Source organism: Doryrhamphus excisus, linkage group LG1, assembly GCF_037039965.1.
Source record: "Doryrhamphus excisus strain RoL-2023G ecotype Guam linkage group LG1, RoL_Dexc_Guam_v1.1, whole genome shotgun sequence".
Classification (NCBI taxonomy): Eukaryota; Metazoa; Chordata; class Actinopteri; order Syngnathiformes; family Syngnathidae; genus Doryrhamphus; species Doryrhamphus excisus.
The window spans coordinates 1449775-1474120 of NC_136357.1; the positions used below are offsets into that span (position 1 = coordinate 1449775).

Here is a 24346-nt window from a genome sequence, read left to right on the forward strand (position 1 = left end):
TATCAGTGCAGAGTGGCCCGGGGCCCATTAAATATTTACAATATATAAATTTAATTGATCTAATTCATTTGTTTTCAATCATAAATCAAATCCACTCACAGTTTAGCTAACAAGCTAAAACCTGAATAAAACTGAATCTTAACTTTTGCTAATAATTCATGGAACAAATCAAGCAAGAAAAAAATGTAAAGGCTTAAGTCAGGCTTATTAATTAAAAAAAAGAACAATATTTAGATTTTACTTTTAGCAAAAAAGTAGTCAGAATAAAAATCAATGAAATCAATCAATCAATAAAAAACGGTAGGCTCACGGCTCTGCCTTCCTCCATTTCCAAAACCGTACTTGATGAAGTCAGAATTGTACTTACGTAAAAATCTTTAAAATATAAACTAAAAATAGTCTTTTGGCGAGGACTGGCACCACTTTTTGTCTTCATTTTTCCGTTTTCTTTGCTAGTTTGTAGTTGAATGTCTTCGTCTGAGCTTCTCTGGGCTTGTTAAAAAACATACTGACACATTACCGCCACCATCTGGTCGGAAGCTGTACTGCAACTGAGCGTCGAATGGATAACATACGTACATTAGCATAGCGGCTAGCCTGCCTCTGGTGTCTTCAGTTGATAACGTACTGCGCACGTGCCACGCCCCTCACGGCCCACTGGTGCAACACTCAAAGTGACCTGTAGATGTCGCTTGAGGCCCAAGTTCTGGTTAAGAATCACTGCTTTAAATGATTCTGAGTTGGAAGCAAAATTGTTATAATTTATAAAAACTGTTTAATGTGTTTTAAATTCAGTATGAAGATATTTCTGAACCACTACTGGAGTCTTACACCATGCTTCTCAAAACAAAGGAAATCTAAATTTAAAAGTGTTAAAAAAGTGTTAAAATCTAAAAGGTCTGCAAAGATATTATATGTTGGTTGGAAAGAAACATGTAGATTATGATGGCTTCATGTATGTGATGTTGTACGTGCTGTATGTATTTTGCCACTGGCTAACTAAAAACTGTGGATTTTATTTTCTTCTAATGATAAAAATTTGAAATTGGAATCAAAATTCCCTTTAAGAAGATGCATAAAGTAGACAAAATAGAGTAGACAAAACAACTCACACATCAGGACACAAGAGGATATCATTATGCATGTTCAGAAGTGACATTTTTGGAGTGTTTGGTTGTGTCCTTAAACGCAGCGTCAAAGATGAATGAGTGACATGCCAAAAAATTTTGATTGTATGATTTCTTCCATTAAATTATATTAATTTATTCCAAGCTGTCTATTATTTTCATTCCGTAGCATGTTTCTCGTGTAGGTGTGGAAGATTTTTTTGGTCCAATCAGATTTCATCTTCTATGTGTTGCCATTTCAATCTGCCCAGGGCCTTCAGAATCAGGAGTGCTGGCCCCTGTCATATGCACATTATTAGCTAGCAACAAAGCTGAATTTCTTTAGTCTTTAAGACTTCTGATTCGGCTCTCAAGGTTAGCTTTTTTAAAAATAAAAATAAAAATAAAAATAAAAATAAAAATAAAAATAAAAATAAAAATAAAAATAAAAATAAAAATAAAAATAAAAATAAAAATAAAAATAAAAATAAAAATAAAAATAAAAATAAAAATAAAAATAAAAATAAAAATAAAAATAAAAATAAAAATATTTCATTAATTCATTTTCTACTGCTTCACAAGGGTCGCGGGGGTGCTGGTTGCATGAATAAAAATACAAAAATAAAATAAAATACAAATACAAAAATAAACAAAAACAAAAACAAAAATAAAATAAAAATAAAAATAAAAATAATAAAAATAAAAATAAAAATAAAAATAAAAATAAAAATAAAAATAAAAATAAAAATAAAAATAAAAATAAAAATAAAAATAAAAATAAAAATAAAAATAAAAATAAAAATAAAAATAAAAATAAAAATAAAAATAAAAATACATTAATTCATTTTCTACCGCTTCTACCGCTTCACAAGGGTCGCGGGGGTGCTGGTTGCATGAATAAAGATACAAATATAAAATAAAATAAAAATACAAAAATAAATAAAAATAAAAACAAAAACAAAAATAAAAATTCATTAATTCATTTTCTACTGCTTCTACCGCTTCACAAGTGTTGCGGGGGTGCTGGTTGCATGAATAAAAATACAAAAATAAAATAAAATAAAAATACAAAAATAAATAAAATAAAAAATAAAAATCAGCATATGACCCAACACCTACCAATAATTTGTTGACATTGCAAGTATGAACTAGACCACATCTGATGTTGGACAAATTGTCATTTAATAAGTCAAAACAAGGCAATATTTTCTGGTTTTGCAATCACATGCCAAGGATCCAACACAACAAGAATGAATGACATACTAACTTCATACCAGGAAAAAAATAAAATGACAAAAATGCCCGTGCCTGAGTTTGTCCACTGCTACAAGTTCCAAAGCGTCTAAGACGCTCATACGCAAATATGAATTCCGTGGTGAGTGTTTCTCTAACTATGAAGAAGCCATTCATGCAGCAAAGACAGCCGAGGTTCTTCCGGCGCCTCAAGAATAGAACGCATTGCTTTTATGCCTCTTTTGTTTTGCTCTGGGAGAAAAGAGAAAAAATAAAATACAATGTGTGATTTCAACAGAGAGAGCATGAAAACCCAACGCCGCCTTTCCTTCCTTACCTTTGCTTCTCGCTTGTGCTGGATTCTCTGGCAAATTGATGAGGTGCGGGGGATTGGCCGGGGACGGAGGAGAGCTTAATGTTTGTGTGCGAGTTGTACAGGAGGCCTTCACTGCTCAGCTCTGCTGGCTTCTTCCTCAGTTGGCTATAGGAAGAGTACAAGTCTTCTTCGGTGTTCTGGGAGACACAAAAAGGGAGATTATTACAGCACTATTCAGATTTACGTACATCTAGATTTACATCATTTATAAATGTTTATGATTAATTTTTTTAGTATTTTTTGTTATTTAAAAAAATTAATAAATACAAAAATACATTTAAAGTATGGAAAAATATGAATGTATTAGCACTGTGTTTTCTAAAAGATAACATTAACTCATTTAATCACATTCATTTCTCACAAGCCGCTCCTTTCATTACCAGCCATGTTCATTCATTGTGTACTGGTGTAATTCGCTCATTCTCCATTAGATGTCACTATTGCTACATATACCGTAGCTTCCTCTTCTCCTTTGTGATTGGATGTGCGTGACAGCGCCATCTAGCAGATTCCCAGTGTAAGCAGCAAACGCCATTTTGACAGCAGCAAAACAAGCATTTTGAAAAAAAGATTTTCTTCGCCGAAGCTTGTATGGATTAATCGAAAAATGGGTTTAGGTCTTAGACTGACCAAAATCAATATGCAGAAAACATTAGCTTGGTCTGTTGCTCTAATGTGTCCTCACCTCCGGCTGCTGTACTTTGATGTCAACTAGCAGGGATGCTAATTCTAAGTCTTCATTGTAGCCATTCTTCAGCGGCACCGAGCGATAGCCTGACGAAAGGAAACATTCAAACAGCAGAAATACAACTTTCTTTGTCTGTCAAAATAAAAGGTTTTGGTATATGAAACGCTGCTGTTATATAAGAAATAACATCATAATAATGAAGTACATTTGAAACACTTCTATGCTAGGACTACGTTATGCTAGCCATAGCATTTCAGTATGTGGAATCAAACTATGGAATGGATTGAGTAAGGAAATCAAACAATGCACAACGATGAGCCAATTCAAGAAACAATACAAGCATATCACCTTGTACTTTGGTACGTTAAATTAAATTAAATTAAATTAAATTAAATTAAATTAAATTAAATTAAATTAAATTAAATTAAATTAAATTAAATTAAATTAAATTAAATTAAATTAAATTAAATTAAATTAAGAAAGCAGGAAGTGAACAAATGTAACAGTTAGTGATTGTAAAAGTACCAGATGGAGGGGTAGGATTTAATAAGCTTTGCTTCTTCCTACTCCTTTTGGACATGTGGAACTGGGAACTGATTATGGGATGCACTCCATTGGAATCTGATGCATGTTCAAATGAAATAAAACCATTACCATTAATTTTCACTCTATAAACGTACGGGATTGGTGGTAATTTGTACTGTCTGTCAAACATTGGCAGCATTTCTTCCACCGCTAGCTGGCTCATTGTTGTTGATGGGTGCATTATTATCACCAACATGGGGGCTGTGGCATTTGGCCTTGCAAGCATCTTTTTCCCCTCCTTATTTCTACGTCACCTTGCATTGCCCTTGTGTGTGTACGCTAGCGGCCCCGCCCTCCCCCCCCCCGTATGAGTGACAAGAGGTCTCACTCTGTTCGCCGTTGTTGTATGAAGCGTCTAAGTGCTGAACCGATGCACACAGCGGGCCCAAAAGATGAGGAAAACAGACGGCAAAATGATCAAGTTTGTTTTCATTTAGCATGTGATTAATTAGTGAATGAATTAATTATGAGAAATACATTAGATTGGCTGTTGCATCTTTATTGTACACATGGACTGCAATGGAATCTTGTACGAATTTCATTTATTGGAGAATTACCTGCCGGTAGATTGCAATTTAATTTGAATGTCAAATCATTTAATGATAACAATAATAACAATTAAGAGATCATTTAAAAAGAAATTAATGCTCTTACTTAAAACAGCAACATGTTTCTCACCTGAACAGATGCCTTTGACAGGAAATGTGGCCTGAGCGAGGAAGTTGGGGTCTGAGAACATGTCTTCTTCATTGACCACAAAGCGCAGGAAAGTGAGCTCGGGTTCAAATACTTTGAAGCAGACAGGCTGCGCAGTGGCTTTCCACACGGGGTTCAGACCGTTATCCCCTAGAGCCAGTAGACAGTCAAACGCATTTACTTACTGACTGTTTTTATTATGATTGACTGTTTCAGTGTCAAATGCGGTTTTCTTACGATAGACCGTAGTCTTCCACCTGGCTTCAGTGTGACCGCAGAGTTCGATCTCCACAAAAGGACTGGAAATGGAGCGACCCAGTTTGGGGAGGTGTCTGGCAGCAATCACCTGTAGAAGACACATTCAAGTACAAAAAGTATTTTAACAAGTTTTGTGTGCATTTCTCTACCCGAGCCCCTCTACCTGCCCACACGCAAAACTTTACATTATTATTATTTATTCTAAATTAGTTACATTATTTGTGCAATTTACTGTTTACACTGTTTATATTTGATGTCATCTATTTATTCTCCACATTATTATTATTATTATTATTATTATTATTATTATTATACAGGAGCCAGGCAATGACATTTCCTTGGTCTGCTGTGTTATTGTGCAATGACAATAAAGGAAGTCTATCTATCTATTTATCTATCTATCTATCTGAAACACTTCTATGCTAGGACTACGTAAAAAAGCATTTCAGTATGTGGAATCAAACATGTCATGATGTGCTATATATATCACTATATTGACACTATGGTACCCATTATGGCATTGGATGCTCATATCACCTCCTACTTCAGTATGTGACCAAAAAAAATAATAAATAAATAAATAAAATAAAATAAATTAAAATAAAATGAAATAAAATAAAATAAAATAAAATAAAATAAAATAAAATAAAATAAAATAGGAAAGCAGGAAGTGCAGCCCCTGTTGACGTTTTGTTTAAAAAATACATAAAAATAAAGTATATATAAAAAAAAACACGGCATTGCCACCTTGGTTTCAGGGGGGGTCCATCCATGACCATCATGACACCACCCAAACGACCATCGGTCATTTGACACCACAAAGTAACAGTAACAGTAACAGTAACTACACAGTACCTCTAAAGCATGTATTGTGCGTACCAAGACGTACCCTAATCACAATATTGTACTTGACGTCTTTCTTCTCCTGGAGGGGGTCGTAGTTTTCTGAACGCAGGAGTTCTGGTTGTAGAATGTAGCCGCTGCGTCCATTCATACTGAAGAGGGCGTGGTTCAGCTGGGTGGCTTTATCTGCAGGAACACGTGACAATCCTTTCATCATCATTTCATCATCATTCATTCATTTTCTACCGCTCCGTGATGATACTTTGATTCATATATACTCACCATGTAGTACTCATACGCTATTTACTTGACTTTTAAACAGATATGCAGTATTGATACAGTATGCTGTTTGCTTTTATTCTGCTGTACGTAGTACTGACACAGCATTTAGTTTACTTTTATACACAAGTGTAGTACTTAGACAGTAGGCAGTTTGCTTTTTTTCAAGTACACAGTACTAAGCTATGTAGGTGAGTTTTATACAGATATGCCATACTGATACAGTATGCAGTTTACTTTTATCCAGATGTGTAGTACTGAGATGCTACTACTACTACTACTATACTGTATTCATTTATGTAGTACCAACACAGTATGTGGTTTGCTTTTATTTCAATGTATTAGTACTGGCACAGTATGTAGTTTAGTGTTAAATATTTTTTAATGAGTAGTGAAACAGTAAGTAGATTAATTTAGATATGAAGTTGTAGTTTAGTTTTACATATATTTAGTACTCATACACTATATACATTACTTTCATACATATATGTAGTACTGATACAGTAGGTACCTAGTGATTTTTATTCAGATATGTAGTATTGAGAGGCTATAGTTTCATGCAGATGTATACCACTACTACCACTACTACTATACTTTATTCATTTATGTAGTACTAACACAGTATGTGGTTTGCTTTTATTTCAATGTATTAGTACTGGCACAGTATGTAGTTTAGTGCTAAATATTTTTTAATGAGTAGTGAAACAGTAAGTAGATTAATTTAGATATGAAGTTGTAGTTTAGTTTTACATATATGTAGTACTGATACACTATATACATTACTTTCATACATATATGTAGTACTGATACAGTAGGTACCTAGTGATTTTTATTCAGATATGTAGTATTGAGAGGCTATAGTTTCATGCAGATGTATACCACTACTACCACTACTACTATACTTTATTCATTTATGTAGTACTAACACAGTATGTGGTTTGCTTTTATTCCAATGTATTAGTACTGGCACAGTATGTAGTTCAGTACTAAATATTTTTAATGAGTAGTGAAACAGTAAGTAGCTTAATTTAGATATGAAGTTGTAGTTTAGTTTTACATATGTATATGTAGTACTGATACGCTATATACATTACTTTCATACAAATATGTAGTACTGATACAGTAGGTACCTAGTGATTTTTATTCAGATATGTAGTATTGAGAGGCTATAGTTTCATGCAGATGTATACCACTACTACCACTACTACTATACTTTATTCATTTATGTAGTACTAACACAGTATGTGGTTTGCTTTATTCCAATGTATTAGTACTGGCACAGTATGTAGTTTAGTGCTAAATATTTTTAATGAGTAGTGAAACAGTAAGTAGCTTAGTAGTTGTAGTTTAGTTTTACATACATGTAGTACTGATACACTATATACATTACTTTCATACAAATATGTAGTACTGATACAGTAGGTACCGCTTATCCTCACGAGGGTTGCGGGGGGTGCTGGAGCCTATCCCAGCTGTCTTCTTTGGGCGAGAGGCGGGGTACACCCTGGACTGGTGGCCAGCCAATCACAGGGCACATATAGACAAACAACCATTCACACTCACATTCATACCTATGGACAATTTGGAGCGGCTAATTAACCTAGCATGTTTTTGGAATGTGGGAGGAAACCGGAGTACCCGGAGAAAACCGGGTGCAAACTCCACACAGAGATAACCGAGGGTGGAATTGAACTCGGGTTTCCTAGCTGTGAGGTCTGCGCGCTAACCACTCGACCGGAACCCTGATCTTCCAGCCGTCAAGATACCAAAGCCACCAAATGGATCCTAACCCAAATGATTACCTGCTGTCTGAAAGTTGAGGGCCACCATGTGACAGCCAACAGCCCATAGAGGGTAGGGGTCATAGTTGGAGGACTCCACGCGTTGGCCTTTCGGGTAGATGCGACTCAAGGCCTTTTGGTTATACTGCAGAAAGTCCATGGAAAGATGCTTTCCTGGTATCTTGTTCTCCACAAACGAGCGCACCTCTTTGTAGTGGTAGCTATCTGGAAGGAAGGACAGAGTTTCATGAGTTTCATGCCCAATGTGACCAAGGTCCAACGTTTCATCTGCATGTGCTCTACCAAAGCGGTCTTTCTCCTTGCTGCGTGGCTGACAGTAGACCACCAGGTCTGACATCTCCATCGCAACATCCGCTTTCTTCTCCACTTCCTCCTGTTGTCTGATCTGAGATTAGACAAAAAAAAAAGTAACTTCCTGTATACACGGTGATGTGAACAGACCACAAAAATACTGTAGTCAATCAGAAAGACATACTGTATAGTTGGGGAAATAAGCATTGGACCTCCTGATGATTTTTGCAATGTTAGTTCATGTAACAGAAGTGTAATGGTGACTATAGGGGTGTTATATCATGTATAGAGGACTCTAATAATGTTTAAAAAATAAGCATTGGACCTCCTGATGATTTTTGCAAGGTTAGTTCATGTAACAGGAGTGTAAAGGTGACTATAGGGGTGTTATATCATGTATGGAGGACTCTAATTATGTTTAAAAAATAAGCATTGGACCTCCTGATGATTTTTGCAAGTTTTGTTCATGTAACAGGCGTGTAAAGGTGACTATAGGGATGTTATTTCATGTATAGAGGACTCTAATAATGTTAAAAAACATACAGGTGTTTTCTGTTCTAACTACAAAAAAATTAATTCATTTTCTACCGCTAATCCTCACGAGGGTCGCAGGGGGTGCTGGAGCCTCCTGCTGATTTTTGCAAGGTTAGTTCATGTAACAGGAGTGTAAAGGTGACTATAGGGGTGTTATTTCATGTATGGAGGACTCTAATAATGTATAAAAAATAAGCATTGGACCTCCTGATGATTTTTGCAAGGTTAGTTCATGTAACAGGCATGTAAAGGTGACTGTAGGGGTGTTATATCATGTATAGAGGACTCTAATAATGTTAAAAAAACATATAGGTGTTTTCTGTTCTAACTACAAAAAAATTAATTCATTTTCTACCGCTAATCCTCACGAGGGTCGCAGGGGGTGCTGGAGCCTCCTGCTGATTTTTGCAAGGTTAGTTCATGTAACAGGCGTGTAAAGGTGACTATAGGGGTGTTATTTCATGTATAGAGGACTCTAATTATGTTAAAAACATATTTTTTTCTGCTCTAACTACAAAAAAAATTAATTCATTTTCTACCGCTAATCCTCACGAGGGTCGCAGGGGGTGCTGGGGCCTCCTGCTGATTTTTGCAAGGTTAGTTCATGTAACAGGAGTGTAAAGGTGACTATAGGGGTGTTATTTCATGTATGGAGGACTCTAATAATGTATAAAAAATAAGCATTGGACCTCCTGATGATTTTTGCAAGGTTAGTTCATGTAACAGGCATGTAAAGGTGACTGTAGGGGTGTTATATCATGTATAGAGGACTCTAATAATGTTAAAAAACATACAGGTGTTTTCTGTTCTAACTACAAAAAAATTTATTCATTTTCTACCGCTAATCCTCACGAGGGTCGCAGGGGGTGCTGGGGCCTCCTGCTGATTTTTGCAAGGTTAGTTCATGTAACAGGCGTGTAAAGGTGACTATAGGGGTGTTATTTCATGTATGGAGGACTCTAATAATGTATAAAAAATAAGCATTGGACCTCCTGATGATTTTTGCAAGGTTAGTTCATGTAACAGGCATGTAAAGGTGACTGTAGGGGTGTTATATCATGTATAGAGGACTCTAATAATGTTAAAAACATACAGGTTTTTTCTGCTCTACAAAAAAAATAATTAATTCATTTTCTACCGCTTATCCTCACAAGGGTCGCAGGGGGTGCTGGGGCCTCCTGCTGATTTTTGCAAGGTTAGTTCATGTAACAGGAGTGTACAGGTGACTATAGGGGTGTTATATCATGTATAGAGGACTCTAATAATGTTTAAAAAATAAGCATTGGACCTCCTGATGATTTTTGCAAGGTTAGTTCATGTAACAGGCGTGTAAAGGTGACTATAGGGGTGTTATTTCATGTATAGAGGACTCTAATTATGTTAAAAACATAGTTTTTTTCTGCTCTAACTCCAAAAAAATCAATTAATTTTCTACCGCTATGCCTCACTAGGGTCGCAGGGGGTGCTGGAGCCTATCCCAGCTGTCTTCGGGGCGAGAGGCGTGGTACACCCTGGACTGGTGGCCAGCCAATCACAGGGCACATATAGACAAACAACCATTCACACTCACATTCATATCTATGGAAAATTTGGAGTGGCCAATTAAACTAACATGCAAACTCCACACAGAGAGGGTGGAATTGAACTCGGGTCTCCTAGCTGTGAGGCCTGCGCGCTAACCACTTATACAACGTGCAAAAAAATTCAATTTATCACGGTTTGGAACTAACTTTTTCCTCCACTAGAGACAGCGTCACTAAGTGAAATATTCAAGCCGCAAACACTCACCTCTTGTTCTCGACTGAACTGCTTGCCCATCGCCCTCTGAGTGATGCCCCAAGCCACCTTGTACCATTCAAAGAGCTCCTCCAGAGATTCCGCTGCCAAGTCGTAATGCAGACTATCTTGCTCCATGTTCTGAACAGTCAAAACATGCAGCTTTCCGTTTTTACCATTTTTCACTGAACAGAGAGAGGATTGAAGCATTAATATTGTTTATATTCATTTACACCAAGGGTGTCCAACACTTCCTCCAGCAAGGGCCTCATAGTGGAAAATGAATGGATGGCACGTTGATATTTTGTACTAGATGTATTAAGAAGATATATTTTTCAAGAAAAATTGTATCTCAGCTTTGTGGTACAGGTAAAATAGTAATATTTTCACCCATAATATTCTAAGTTTATTCTTCTAAAATTTTTATTTTAATATTTTTTTACTTTATTCTTGTGAAGAACGGCTGGTCTTTCAATTTCTGCTGCTTTTTTTTTTAATTTTCTAACTATTTCAACCTAGTACCTCCTGTATATTTTGTTCTTGACTTTATTCCCATAATATTTTGACTTTATGCCCGTAATATTATAACTTTTTTCCTCAACCTAATTTTCCAAAAATGTCACATGTATTTTTTGTTTTGTTTGTTTCTCATAGTGTTATGACTTCAACATTGTATTTTTTTCTTTAATATTTCAATGACTAAAATTTCCTCACAATATGACTTCAGTCTCCTGAAATGATGGCAGTTCTTTTCTTTTCTTCCCTGTCGGTATACTGATTTTTAAAGTCACACAGAATGGTATATGTACATGGTAAAAAATATATATTTCTACCTTTTTCCATTATTTAATAGTCAGCAGTAAAACATACAATGGGTGAGTTTAAGTAAAATATCAGTTCTCAACAAAAAAAGGGAGGAAATAAGGCGTTTTGTGTAATGATACCTTTCAAGCATAACTGTCACTGACACAAATTTAGCAAAAATATCGATGCCACAACATAAATATCACAAAAATGGTTGTTTTACATGAAAAATATATACATTTACAAAATATAACACTGTACTATTTAAAATTAACATTTTTGCAACTGAACTGTATGTGTGTATGCACGTGCACATGCGATAAAAATTTTCACTTCCTGGTTGCTGAAAGGGCTCTTTTACAAGACAAAGATGCATACTGAGCACTTCCAAAATGCTTTTTCATCTTAAGACCGCGACAAACATGCTCTCTCTTGTATTGTGGAGTTGCATCATCACCTCTTTGTGCCTCTAAAAGACGTATGGATACGTCTATGACGTTGGGATGGGTTGAAAAAAACGTCTTTGGTAGCGAATGAGTTAATATTTTGAATTATTTTATTCTTGTAAAATTACAGCAGATATTTCCGCAGGTCAATAGCTGCGGGACAGGACACAAATGGCCCACAGGCAGCACGTTGGACACCCCTGATTTCCATTTCCATTGGCAGACATGATGATGACATGTTGTCAAATGAAACGATACTCACAGTTTTGTATGCTGCACTTGGAGATATCCACGGCACCCTTGCATAGTTCACCCAGTGGATTGTCTTCCATTCCCTACATTCATTCAAGTCACAAACACATGATCTTTTATTTATTTATCAAGGGCCTGCAAAACCAGAAAGTGGGCCTGACATGCCGTGGCAGACAGGTAGCAATTTACACAATCTAGACGCAGATAAAATCCTAAAATCTGCGCTATTTTCCTCACCTGTTGTCTAATGTCAGGTTTGGTGTTGTTGGACACGTCCTCCACATAGTTGGACGGGAAAAAGAGCTGCACTTTTCCACCGTGGTCTCCTTTCCACCTGGGATGAGTTTAGGAATATGAGCGGTTTTCCTATACATTTTTCAAATGAATTCCAATTCCTGGGATGCTCGTTCGTACTCACCACCCGTTGTTGTCTTTGAATACATTATGTATCAAAGCCCCTTTGCTGAAGGTCAGCTCATCCGGCCTCATGGCCTGGTAGCTATAAACAGCCCGGACTGTACTCTTTGGCTGAGGTACACACATAATACAATTATTCATGTCTACAGTACAGTACATATATTATTAAGCATAAAACAATACTTAAAAGTATAGTGAATTATAGGGCTGGGTATCATGGCCAATTTCCTACATCGTTTCCATTATCGTTCAGAAGGTTCAAAATGGCTTACCGGTTATCACGATTCGATTAACCTGCACATAAATTATGAAAAAGTGTTTTTTTTTTCAGGTTTTAGTGCAAACTTGTACAATGAAATTTCATTTCAACATGCATCAGATTACAATTGAGTGCATCCCATCATCAGTTCCCAGTTCCACATGTCCAAAAGTGGGTCAAAAATCACCCGTACTGGAATCAATGTGTTTTTATGCCAATTTTGCCATTTTGGTTCGGAATAATCACTCGTTTTAATGGCTTGTTTTTTTTTTCACCCAGCCCCGGTGAAGTATGGTTGTGTACACTTTACATACCAGTGATGACTCAATTTCATTGGGTTCCACGTATGTCTTCATCTCGTACAGAGAGGCAGAGTCGTTAATCTGTGAAACGGATTCCAAAATAAGGTGCATTCTGTGCAAATCATTTCTACAAATTTTATTTATTAGACAACACTGAAGTAATGACTTTTGGATTTATATATTTTTTTTGTGTGCATTATTCCATGTGATTTGACTAATATTAATTTCAATGATGCATGAACATACCAGTCACGGCCAAACATTTATTGGCATGCCAGTGATACCAATGTTTTTGGCCAACACATCTTTGGTCAAAAGCATTGGAATTATTGGCATATATTATATATTTTTGGTTATGAATGTATGTATTTCTGCTAAGATATACATTACCTTGAGGCTAGAGGCCCCTTGTCTCCAAAACAAGGCCTCCACATACTAACTGATTCAAATAGCTTTGGTGTCTAGGCATGTGAGTCTGCCCACACAGGAGGAGGTAATCACCCCTCAACTCGCATGTGTGGGCGCCAATGTTAGCTAACATTTTAGCATGAATAGTCGGACATTTTATCTCAAAGCCGCCTTTTCAGGAAACACCAAAACACCCAAAAAGCACAGAAACTAAATGTTATAATAAATGTAAGTAAATGTTAGTCGTTATTATTATTATGAATAATTATCATAATTATTAGATTTTTCTTCATTCGTCACTCACTGTGCTGAAGCGTTCCACCAGGTCTGGTGTGACTGGGTATCGTAGCTTGGTCTTGCGATATAGCGGTTTCTTCTTAAAGTAGTTTACTAGCTCCACCAGGCTCTCAAACTCGGTTGTGGTCCCCAGCACGTACACACCACCTTCCTTCTGGATCCGACAATGTTTCACCTTACCGTCACCTCTGGGAGACGGAGAAATGCATTTGAATATAAAAAAAAGGGAATTAAGCAAATCAAGTAGTAAAAATCGGAAGAACCTGAAAGTGATAGCGAAGGAGTCTGGCTCTCCCTCTCTCTGTCGGAGGAGGAACGCTCCGTCTCTGGGAATCCGAAGCAGATAATCCTCGGCCTGACCTCTGCTCAAGTTACTGTAGAACCACCTTGAGGATGTAAAGCATTGCAATTTGGAACACATCATGAAGTTCTTCATGTTCATATAATGTTAGAAAAGGTAATACAGTAAAACCTTGGTTAGTGTCATTAATCCGTTCTAGAAGGTCCGACTCTAACCAAGTACCAACGTACTCAAACCAAAAAATCATGTAAATCCAATTAAGAAAGCCAACATGTTAACACAAAACACGTTTTAATAGATTTACTATTAGAATTGCAATTGGAAATGCATGTAAATGATGAGTGACGGAGGTCATTGAACTTTTAAGTCGTTTTACCTTCGTGAAAGAAGCGACTGTTGACAAAGACAGCGATCCACTCAGACACTACAGTCATATTTTGTTACGACTTCTTCCTTGAATTCAATAGTGTTTCTTACCTTCTTTAACCAAGGTCAAAAGAACAGCAGAGACTTGTGGTGCAACTGTGTCAGTTCGCAAAAAAACGACAGAGTCAACTGCTGAGGACATCATAGTCAGGTGACAAAGCTGACCTGTTCTATGTATTAGCATACTGCTAACAAGGACGCTTTGTGATAAAAATACATTAAGAACACATTTGGATTCACGCTAAAGGTAGAATGTATGCAAACTGAGGCAACATTTTCAGTGTTAAACGATAAAACATGTTAACCGAGGAGCATGCTAACCGAGGTTACACTGTATTTTGGGGGGACTGGAACGGGTTGCTTGGATTTACATTATTTTAGATGGAAAAAAATGCTTCAGTTTTTGTATGTTTCAGTTTTCATCTGAATTTTTGGAATAAATTCATTGGAAAAAACAAAGTTTTTGATAGTATGTCTGCAACTAACGATTGTTTTCTTAGTCGATTAATCTGATGCTTGAAAAAAAAGTAGCAATTTTACCTCAACAAGAAAGAATAGAAAAATAATGTCATTTTAGTGGCATAGAGTTGAAATATACATTTTTTTTTATTAAGCCGTAATATTATGAGAAAGTCGAAGATGGTGTGCGTGATAATAGCTCTACTTTCATGGATGACTACGGGAAAAGAAAAAATTATTGAGAAGCTGAAATCAGGATATTTACATTAGGGATGTCCAATATTGTCATTTTTGCCGAAAACCGATATGCCGATATTGTCCAACTCTCAATTTCCGATACCGATATCAGCTGATACTGAAATGTGTAACATTACATATCTCCTGTGGTAGTATGAACACATATGTGTTTCTGTGTATTATCAAACTGCTAACAAGGACGCTTTGTGATAAAAATACATTAAGAACACATCTGGATTCACGCTAAAGGTAGAATGTATGCAAACCGAGGCAACATTTTCAGTGTTAACCGATAAAACGTGTTAACCGAGGTGCATGCTAACCGAGGTTACACTGTATTTTTGGGGGGCTGGAACAAGTTACTCGGATGTACATTATTTTAGATGGAAAAAAATGCTTCGGTTTTCATCTGAAATTTCAAAATGAATTCATAATAAATAAAGTTTTTGATAGTATGTCTGCAACTAATGATTGTTTTCTTAGTCGATTAAGCCGATGCTTGGAAAAAAATTTAGCAATTTAACTCAAGAAAGAAAAACAAATAGTCATTTTAGTGGTATAGAGTTGAAAAAAAATATATATATTTATTTATATAGTATGTATTTTTTTTATATATTTTTTTGCTATAATATTATGAGAAAGTCGAAGATGATGTGCGTGATAATAGCTCTACTTTCATGAACTACGGAAAAGAAAAATTATTCACATTTGAGAAGCTGAAATCAGGATATTTACATTAGGGATTTTTGCAGAAAATCTACAAATCTGCATTTTTGCAGAAAACTGATGTGCCGATATTGTTCAATTCTCAATTTCCGATATCAGCCGATATCGATATGTGTAACATAACATATCTCCTGTGGTGGTATGAACACATATGTGTTGTGGAAAGCATTTTTTAAAATTTGGGGTTTCGTGATCGGGAACAAATCCGACAGTGATATCAACCAATATCGTATTTTGAATGATGATATCAGACATCCCTAATTTATATATATTTTTTTACAACAGTGAATACCAAAATAGTTGTGGATTAATTGGATAATGGATTAATGATAGATGAATTGTCTAGCTGTGCTTGACAGCGACCAACCCTTGTTGTAGATGCGGATTGGGGTGAGGTACGGGGTCGGTGAGCCGCAGCTCGAAGTCATGGCAGCGTAGAGGGTTCTCTCTGTAGTGCTGTATCAAGGAATACACGCTGGGAAAATGGAGGTTTGTCGTCAGGTAGTAATACGTGTTTTGTCCCTCCGACAAAGAACGAATACGGCAGTGCTGGACTCTCCCACTGCGCCTGAAACGCACGAATAAGCTCAACCTTTGAACTTGTTCCAAACCACAGATACAACTGATACAAGACAGATTGTCACAGACGTAAATAGATTGACACGACAAAGCCAGCGTAATCGGTACAATCAATATGGCTGACGTGAGTCCTACCAGAAGGAAAGCGTGAAGTCTGCGGCGACCCGATCACTCTGTCGCACCAAAAAGGTGCCATCTCTTCCTCTCATCTCCGTGCAGTAATCGTGAATCAGTCGCTCCGCCATCTGCCGGCCCTCCCTGATGTGACCGTGAAACCACGTCTCTGAACAATGCAGGTCTTGGAACTGCGAAACACATAATGGTTGATTAAAAGCGGGACTTTGGAGTCCCAATTAAAGCATGTTTTTATAGATTAATAATTATAGTTTTACATGTAGTAATGGAGTTACATTTAAGGTTACTTTTACCAACATGGATACCACCTTCCTGTTTTGCCATGAGTTATTTCCTGCTCCTGTGTGACATCACAAAGGGGCAGTTTTACCACGCTTTTTGAAACCAAGGTATTTGAGCCATCCCAAACTTTTTCCAAGACTAACTTCCATGGGAATACTACATTCTAACCACATTTATAGGTCGGAAAAGTGGGAAAATTATAATAGGTCCCCTGGAACATTTTTTGAACTGCTGATGACATCATAGACAGGTGATATAGACCTGAGCTAAAGGTGTTTTGTGATTTTTTTAAAAATACATTAAGAACACAGATTGGCGGACAAATGTTCTATTTTAACTGAAGAACAAGCTAACCGAGGCGGACGCTATCCAAAGATTTGTGCTAGACTTGGTTTGCTCGCAAAACATGGACTGTGCGTCGATGGTGCACCTTTTGAAGTTTTTTATTTTCTTAAGAATCATGACAAAAAGCTGTTGAAAGACAAGATACCGCGTCAGGAAGCCATGGAGCTTCCTTTTCTGGAGTTGGTGAAGACTTGTGTCTAAATATAAAAAAATTAAAATTAAAATTAAAATTAAAATTAAAATTAAAATTAAAATTAAAATTAAAATTAAAATTAAAATTAAAATTAAAATTAAAATTAAAATTAAAATTAAAATTAAAATTAAAATTAAAATTAAAATTAAAATTAAAATTAAAATTAAAATTAAAATTAAAAAATGTCACTATATTAGGAAAGCAGGAAGTGAACAAATGTAACAGTTACTAATTGTACCAGATGAAGAGGTAGGATTTAATAAGCTTTGCTTCTTCCTACTCCTTTTGGACATGTGGAACTGGGAACTGATTATGGGATGCACTCAATTGTGATCTGATGCATGTTCAAATGAAATAAAACCATTACCATCACCATAAATGGAACTCCTTTAGGAAAACACAACAAAAACTTGTTTTTGGAGAGTCATTGTCAAATTTGAAAAGGGATTTGGTAAGGACTCAAGGTATGTCTCTGAAAAAAAATATAAGCCAACCTAAAAAGAAACTCCCATGTGTCAGTGACTGAAGCACATAGACATATTCGGACTGTTGGGGTTGATTTAATTCACCTTCCTGAGGTCTTCCTTTTCCTCCTCGTACTCCTCTGCGTAGTACAACATGTCATCAGAGATCACACAGTAGTGGTTGTTCCACCGCTGAAACGGACAAACACAAATTCCATATCAAAACATCACAGATAAACATAAATAAATTCATATTCAAAGTATGTCTCCATACTGATGACCAAATGATTTTAAATCGGGTCTTAGGTTCAAGAGTTCTTGGAGTAAAAAGTCGTCAGGCCATTTCCTTCCTCTTAAAGTACCTGGTTGACAGGGTCCCACATCTCCAAGTCTCCCTGTTTCTGCCAAGTCCTGAAGTCTTTGCTGGCAACCCCGCCATCGACACTGAGCTTCTTGTGCTGGATGTGGACATCAACATTTCAAAACAATTATTTCAACACCTTGTACTCACACACACACACACACAGTGTTTGCAGGTTCATAGAGAGAACCTAAAGCTCAACCCTGCACACAAAGCACCTTGAGGATGATTTTGCCCTTCAGCTGCGTGGGTGAAGGTAGCTGCTCAGCCATGTGCTCCACTGGCTCAAGTAGAAGTTTGTCTCCAAACACGTCCCTGAAGATACGAGCCATATGACGCTGCTGCTCCAATGGGCAATGCTCTTCTATGGAGAGTACGACTGGGAACCTGGTGGAGAGCTCCAGCGTTAACCAAACAAAACAGTACAAAAACAGTACTACTGTTGTTGCTTAAGTTTGGAAGAAAAAAACATCTAACACCTTATGGAACATGATTAGGTAATATGGAAGGATTAAAACATAAAATGACTTAGGTGTTTCCCAGTTCTGTGTCTAACCCTGGTAGCACTCGGGTCACAATTCAATTCAATTAACCTGCACATAAATGATGAAAATTTTTATTATGAAATATTTCTGGCCACCTTATGTTGTATATTTGTAATATGAGGTTTCCAGCTCATATTTTCATCTATTGTGATCCCCAGAAATTTATTTTCGTTGGTATGTGATGTAACTGATGTAAAAATTTATTCTTTAGCCTCTCTTGCCCTGAATAAGTGATTTATTATTTTATTTTATTTTATTTTATTTTATTTTATTTTATTTTATTTTATTTTATTTTATTTTATTTTATTTTATTTTATTTTAATTTAATTTAATTTAATTTAATTTAATTTAATTTAATTTAATTTAATTTAATTTAATTTTATAGTGAGTTATTTGTGCCACTTACTCAGACGTCACAAAAGCGTGCTGATTGATGGCTTTTACCACATCTTCAAACTTGATCTTGGTGGTTCTAGTCCAGCCGTGATAGATGATGGGTTCTCCTGGTCCTTCCCAGCAATCCACTGCAAACCGCAGCAGAAAAAAAAAACAACACATTCAGAACAAAAAGGGTAAATTTAGGTGAAAACAGTACAAAGTCCATGCACAATCAAAATAAGAAACACGTACTGACATTCAACACAGCGACATCCCAGGCGTAGGCAACGCACATACGCCTCCGTGGAAGACTCGCTACGGAGCTGATCACCTGTCAGGTAACTAAAAAAACACAAAATTTCACATAAAATTAAAAAAAAGTCAGTGAAAATTGCTTACATTTGTGTTTTATAGAGATGTCACACTGACGTGTTGTGTGATGAATTAATCCAGTAATGAGACAAAGGGTTGTTCATGTCTTGGTTGTTAACGTCTGACAGCTTATCATCCCACAGGGAGTTCTCCTTGGAAAACAGGAAGCTGAGGAACTGAGGCACAGAGAAAGTTCATCAAATTCAGAGATTTAAAAGATCTTTTTTTGCACGTGAAAACATCAGTCCGTACCTCACTGACGGTGAACTCAGGGTCATTGGTTTTTCTCATGGTGTCGTCAATGAAAGTGGTCATCAACTCTTTCACCTGATTCAGATCGCTGGCCCAAGACTCCTGGAGGACGGGAAAGTAGCAGTGAAAATTCAAATACAGGAAGTTCTCAGTTGACAACATGTCGTCTTACTTTTTGTGGTTACAACACATTCCCATGAATGACTTTTAAAAATTTAGCTCAGCGCAACAGTGCAGTCATAACGTCTTCATCTAAACACCGGAACACATAGTGAGGTCGGATTTTTTTGAGGAGGCATTTTTGTGATGCAAATGTTTGACTTAACTCATGGCAAGACAGGAAGGTGGTGTCTCTGTTGGGTCTTGCTGCCACATTGTGTCTTTGGCAACGCTCAAGTGGAGAATCCCATCTTCAGTGAAGGTAAAAGTAAGCTAAAATGTTCATTTGTCATTTATATGCATTTAGAATTGTTTTATGAATGTAAAACCATAAAAAAAATAATTTTATTTATTTTTAAATTTAATTTCATTAATTTATTATTTTTAATACATTTTTTGTGTGAACAGTTTTGGTATTGAGAGTCAACCGCTGATGACGTCATAGACGTAGCTGACTTCTGGTGGTTCCGGTTGCCATTTTGCTAGCAAGCTAAGGACTTTTAGTGATAAAAATACATGAACAAAGTTGGACCCATGCAGTGTGCTAACAATACGACAGGACTTACTGGAAAAAGTATGTGGCAAAATTTTGGCTTAGATTTTCGAGAACAAACGCTAACCAAGGTTCCACTATATTGTTAAAACTTTTTTTTTATTTTTAGGATTAACATGGTTTACCTTCTGCTGGTAGATGAGAAATCGTTGGAAGTCATGCAGCAGGACGACCGAAGCGTCAGGCTTGTCTGTATTACTGAATAACAGCAAAGAGTGCACACAAAATAAGACACAATAAGACACAATATAAGTGAGGCAGCACTTGTTTCGACTTTCAAAATGCAGTCTCACAAAAAAAGACGAAAAAGAAAAGCAGCTCACCCTAAAATAAACAAGCAATCCTTTTTGAATTCTTCAAGAATCTAAGTGAGGAAGAACGAAAGGACAATTGTGCATCATCATACAACAAGTTCATGACGTCATTCTTCCCAAACTCCTGCTTACCTCATTTTGATCGAACATTATGAGGTTGTACAATTTATGAAACTGCTCAAAGTCCAAACGGTCGTGTTTTACTCCCACTTCCTGTGAAATAACAAAACAAAACAATTGCAACACATTTGTTTTATTTTTGTGTTTTACATTTTGTTCTCTTACTGTATCTCAAAATGAGCCGTAATGGCGTACCGTTCCAATCCTATTTCATAAATCAAATATTCATTAAAATATATGAAGTCATACATTGGCTGCACGGTGGACGAGTGATTAGCGGGCAGGCCACACAGCTAGGAGACCCGAGTTCGATTCCACCCGCAACTCTATGCGGAGTTTGCATGTTCTCCCCGTGCATGCGTGGGTTTTCTCCGGGTACTCCGGTTTCTTCCCACATTCCAAAAACATGCTAGGTTAATTAGCACTTAATTGTCCATAGGTATGAATGTGAGTGTGAATGGTTGTTTGTCTATATGTGCCCTGTGATTGGCTGGCCACCAGTCCGGGGCGTACCCCGCCTCTCGCCCGAAGACAGCTGGGATAGGCTCCAGCACCCCCTGCGACCCTTGTGAGGATTAGCGGTAGAAAATGAATTATTTTTTTGTAGTTAGAGCAGAAAAATCTGTATGTTTTTTAACATTATTAGAGTCCTCTATGCATGAAATAACACCCCTATAGTCACCTTTACACGCCTGTTACATGAACTAACCTTGCAAAAATCATCAGGAGGCTCCAGCACCCCCTGCGACCCTTGTGAGGATTAGCGGTAGAAAATGAATGATTTTTTTTTGTAGTTGGAGCAGAAAAAAACTGTATGTTTTTAACATAATTAGAGTCCTCTATACATGAAATAACACCCCTACAGTCACCTTTACACGCCTGTTACATGAACTAACCTTGCAAAAATCACCAGGAGGCTCCAGGACCCCCTGCGACCCTCGTAGAAAATGAATGAATGGTCTGCGCAGTGGACGAGTGGTTGCCACTACCACTTGGCTAGGAGACTCGGGTTTGATTCCCCCCTCGGGCATCTCTATGTGGAGTTCCCATACTTCCGTACTCCGGTTTCCTCACATTCCAAAAACATGCTAGGTTAATTAGCGACTCCAAATTGTCCATAGGTATGAATGTGAGTGTGAATGGTTGTTTGTCTATATGTGCCCTGTGATTGGCTGGCCACCAGTCCAAAGACAGCTGGCATAGGCTCCAGCATCCCCCTGCGACCCTTTTGAGGATAAGCGGTAAAAAATGAATGAATAAATACGGATTTTAGTCATTCAGAAGACGCAGTCAAAGATGATGTAATGATATGTAGTATCCTACACTGACCACTAGGTGTCTGTAATGTCACTGTAATGTTGGATGAGACACACAAGCACCAGATTTGATCCACAATAATCCCTAACACCGGCTCCTGTTGCAGGCTAAAACTCAACTCTGAACCCCAGACGTCACTTCCTGTCTGCCTACCCTACTCAGCGAATGCACGTCAGTGAATGCAACATCTATCGGATTAAAGACCAAAAAAAAAAAAAAAATGGAAGCACACCATAAATTTGTCTTTCAGAGAGCGAGCGCTCGGTGGTTTGTAGTTGAGCAAAGGGAGAAGAGTCTTCAGCTCCTTGGTGGATATGCTGAAAAGATCACATTGAAAGGACATGCGTTCATAAAGAAGACGTAGCAAGACTGAACGAGTCGCCGTGAAAGAAAATGAAGAAAATGATGTCCTACCTGTTTGTCTTTGTTTGATTGACAGAATACATTTTCTTCCTCAGCCAGCTTGAACAAAGAAAACCTTGCTAGATGAGGCTGTAAAGTGTAATTAGAGCGCGTTTGCGTGTATGATTACCTCTCAATAACAACCGGGGTAGGAGTGGCCAGTGTCTCCTCAACTAGCATCTCAAGTCCAAGCAGCCATTTATGTGCATCCTCCACAGAATCAGCTAGGAAATAAGCACAATAACTCAACTACAGAAGGCAACCTGGGGAGAAATTGTATATGCATAGCTGACATGCTGTATGGAAAATATGGAGTCATATAATTCATATAGATGCTGGAATGGGCTGGCGAAATGTTGGATTTCATTACAATGGGAATTTTTAGGCCGGAAAACAAGGAATTGTAATAATTATGCAAATTTTTTTTTTACCATTTATATTGAGTTATGGACTCCTGTAGAGCAGCTACTCACAATAACCTGCACAGAAAACTTTCTAGATCTTCCAGAATCTGCACCAATTCCAACTGTATCTCCTTGGATTTGTGCTTCCTTCCTGTCAAAACGGACCGCCTCCGGGTACGCCCACTCCAATGTTATTGGTCACACTACCAAACTACTACTACTACTGCAAACACTCTAATTTATTGGCTATGGTAGTTAATAATAATAATAAATAAAGTCTTTGGAGTGCTCAGAAGAGGAGGACTCATTGTCGGACACACTTTGTCAGAAGCACCGCTAGTGCCCTGGAGCTCAGAAGCCGGACGTTTACTAACTGCAGACAATCTTGGCACAAGACATCGGAAGTGGAAATGTGGTCATTACATGTTTTTTTGCAGGACTACCGTGCTCCAGTGGTTCGCTCCACCTCCGTGCTTCTGGCTTCGGCAACAATTTGGCGGATATTTCATGTTCATGCTCACAAAAACAGTCCCCGTGTGAAATGCCGTTGACGGATGAAAATATTTTTGTCTTCCTCCAAAAGCTTCTTGCTCCAGAAGCTGAGCTTGGCAGAGTGTGCCACGCCCATATATGGAAGCCTGCTCCTCTGTGACATCACAAAGGAACAGTTTTGCAACGCCCCCGGAAACCGAGCATTTTGAGCCATCCCAAACTTCTTTCAGGGCTCAATTCCAAATGCGCAAACCTCATCACCTGAACCTTTGACATGGTTTAACACGGGAATACAACATTCTAACTACATTTATTGGTCAGAAAAGTGCAAAAAGCATAATAGGTCCCCTTTAAAGAAATGACAACATAATCAATAGTTTTTTGTTAGCATGCTAAGAGGTAGTATGCTACCACATCATAAGAGAAGACAATGCCTCAGACGTATAAAGCCGTAAAACCGTTGAAGACGTACTCACCTCCCAGACTTAAGGTGCTGAGTACAAACTGTGAGCCGTAGAAGATGGTAAAACATGTATTCTCATCGTGTTTGTCCTTGCCATCTTTGAAGCGCTCAAAGTCTTTGGAATTCCGGCCGGGGCGAACCTCTCTGATCTCAAATAGATCCACTGAAACACAGACAGGACATATTTCCAATGGAGTAGAGGCCTCAGTGTGAAATAGGCTGTCCATCAAATGCTTCAGAACACAGCCTTTAACCCTTCGATGCACAAGTGACTGGACCCTACACTCTTCCATCAGTGGCTCAAAAATCACCCATACTAGAATCAATACCTTTTTATGCCAAATTTGCCATTTTGGTTAGGAATAATCACTTGTATGATATTTAGTATTATATTTAGGACCACACAAGAATGATT

At 37.3% G+C, this 24346-nt stretch overlaps 1 protein-coding gene across 2 annotated transcripts in view; it reads right to left on the minus strand.

Annotated features, from left to right (window-relative positions):
• Positions 1 to 2276: 2276 nt before the first annotated feature.
• plcg2 (phospholipase C, gamma 2) overlaps positions 2277 to 24346 on the minus strand; it is a 30073-nt gene continuing 8003 nt past the window's right edge. For both annotated transcript variants that reach the window (XM_058076342.2, XM_058076340.2), the window contains exons 3-33: positions 23945 to 24094; positions 22703 to 22796; positions 22585 to 22632; positions 22403 to 22487; positions 20866 to 20946; positions 20743 to 20783; positions 20545 to 20617; positions 19708 to 19809; positions 19513 to 19631; positions 19340 to 19425; positions 19112 to 19229; positions 18379 to 18547; positions 18162 to 18257; positions 17905 to 17991; positions 16516 to 16685; positions 16169 to 16369; positions 13916 to 14038; positions 13660 to 13840; positions 12960 to 13028; positions 12388 to 12497; positions 12207 to 12303; positions 11980 to 12052; positions 10480 to 10652; positions 8149 to 8251; positions 7867 to 8070; positions 5832 to 5971; positions 4922 to 5030; positions 4667 to 4834; positions 3401 to 3489; positions 2677 to 2852; positions 2277 to 2591 (exon numbers count right to left, since the gene is read on the minus strand). In XM_058076342.2, the coding sequence (XP_057932325.2) occupies positions 2549 to 2591; positions 2677 to 2852; positions 3401 to 3489; positions 4667 to 4834; positions 4922 to 5030; positions 5832 to 5971; positions 7867 to 8070; positions 8149 to 8251; positions 10480 to 10652; positions 11980 to 12052; positions 12207 to 12303; positions 12388 to 12497; positions 12960 to 13028; positions 13660 to 13840; positions 13916 to 14038; positions 16169 to 16369; positions 16516 to 16685; positions 17905 to 17991; positions 18162 to 18257; positions 18379 to 18547; positions 19112 to 19229; positions 19340 to 19425; positions 19513 to 19631; positions 19708 to 19809; positions 20545 to 20617; positions 20743 to 20783; positions 20866 to 20946; positions 22403 to 22487; positions 22585 to 22632; positions 22703 to 22796; positions 23945 to 24094 (3578 nt within the window). In that variant the 3' untranslated portion in view covers positions 2277 to 2548. The remainder of the gene's footprint in view (positions 2592 to 2676; positions 2853 to 3400; positions 3490 to 4666; positions 4835 to 4921; positions 5031 to 5831; positions 5972 to 7866; positions 8071 to 8148; positions 8252 to 10479; positions 10653 to 11979; positions 12053 to 12206; positions 12304 to 12387; positions 12498 to 12959; positions 13029 to 13659; positions 13841 to 13915; positions 14039 to 16168; positions 16370 to 16515; positions 16686 to 17904; positions 17992 to 18161; positions 18258 to 18378; positions 18548 to 19111; positions 19230 to 19339; positions 19426 to 19512; positions 19632 to 19707; positions 19810 to 20544; positions 20618 to 20742; positions 20784 to 20865; positions 20947 to 22402; positions 22488 to 22584; positions 22633 to 22702; positions 22797 to 23944; positions 24095 to 24346) is intronic.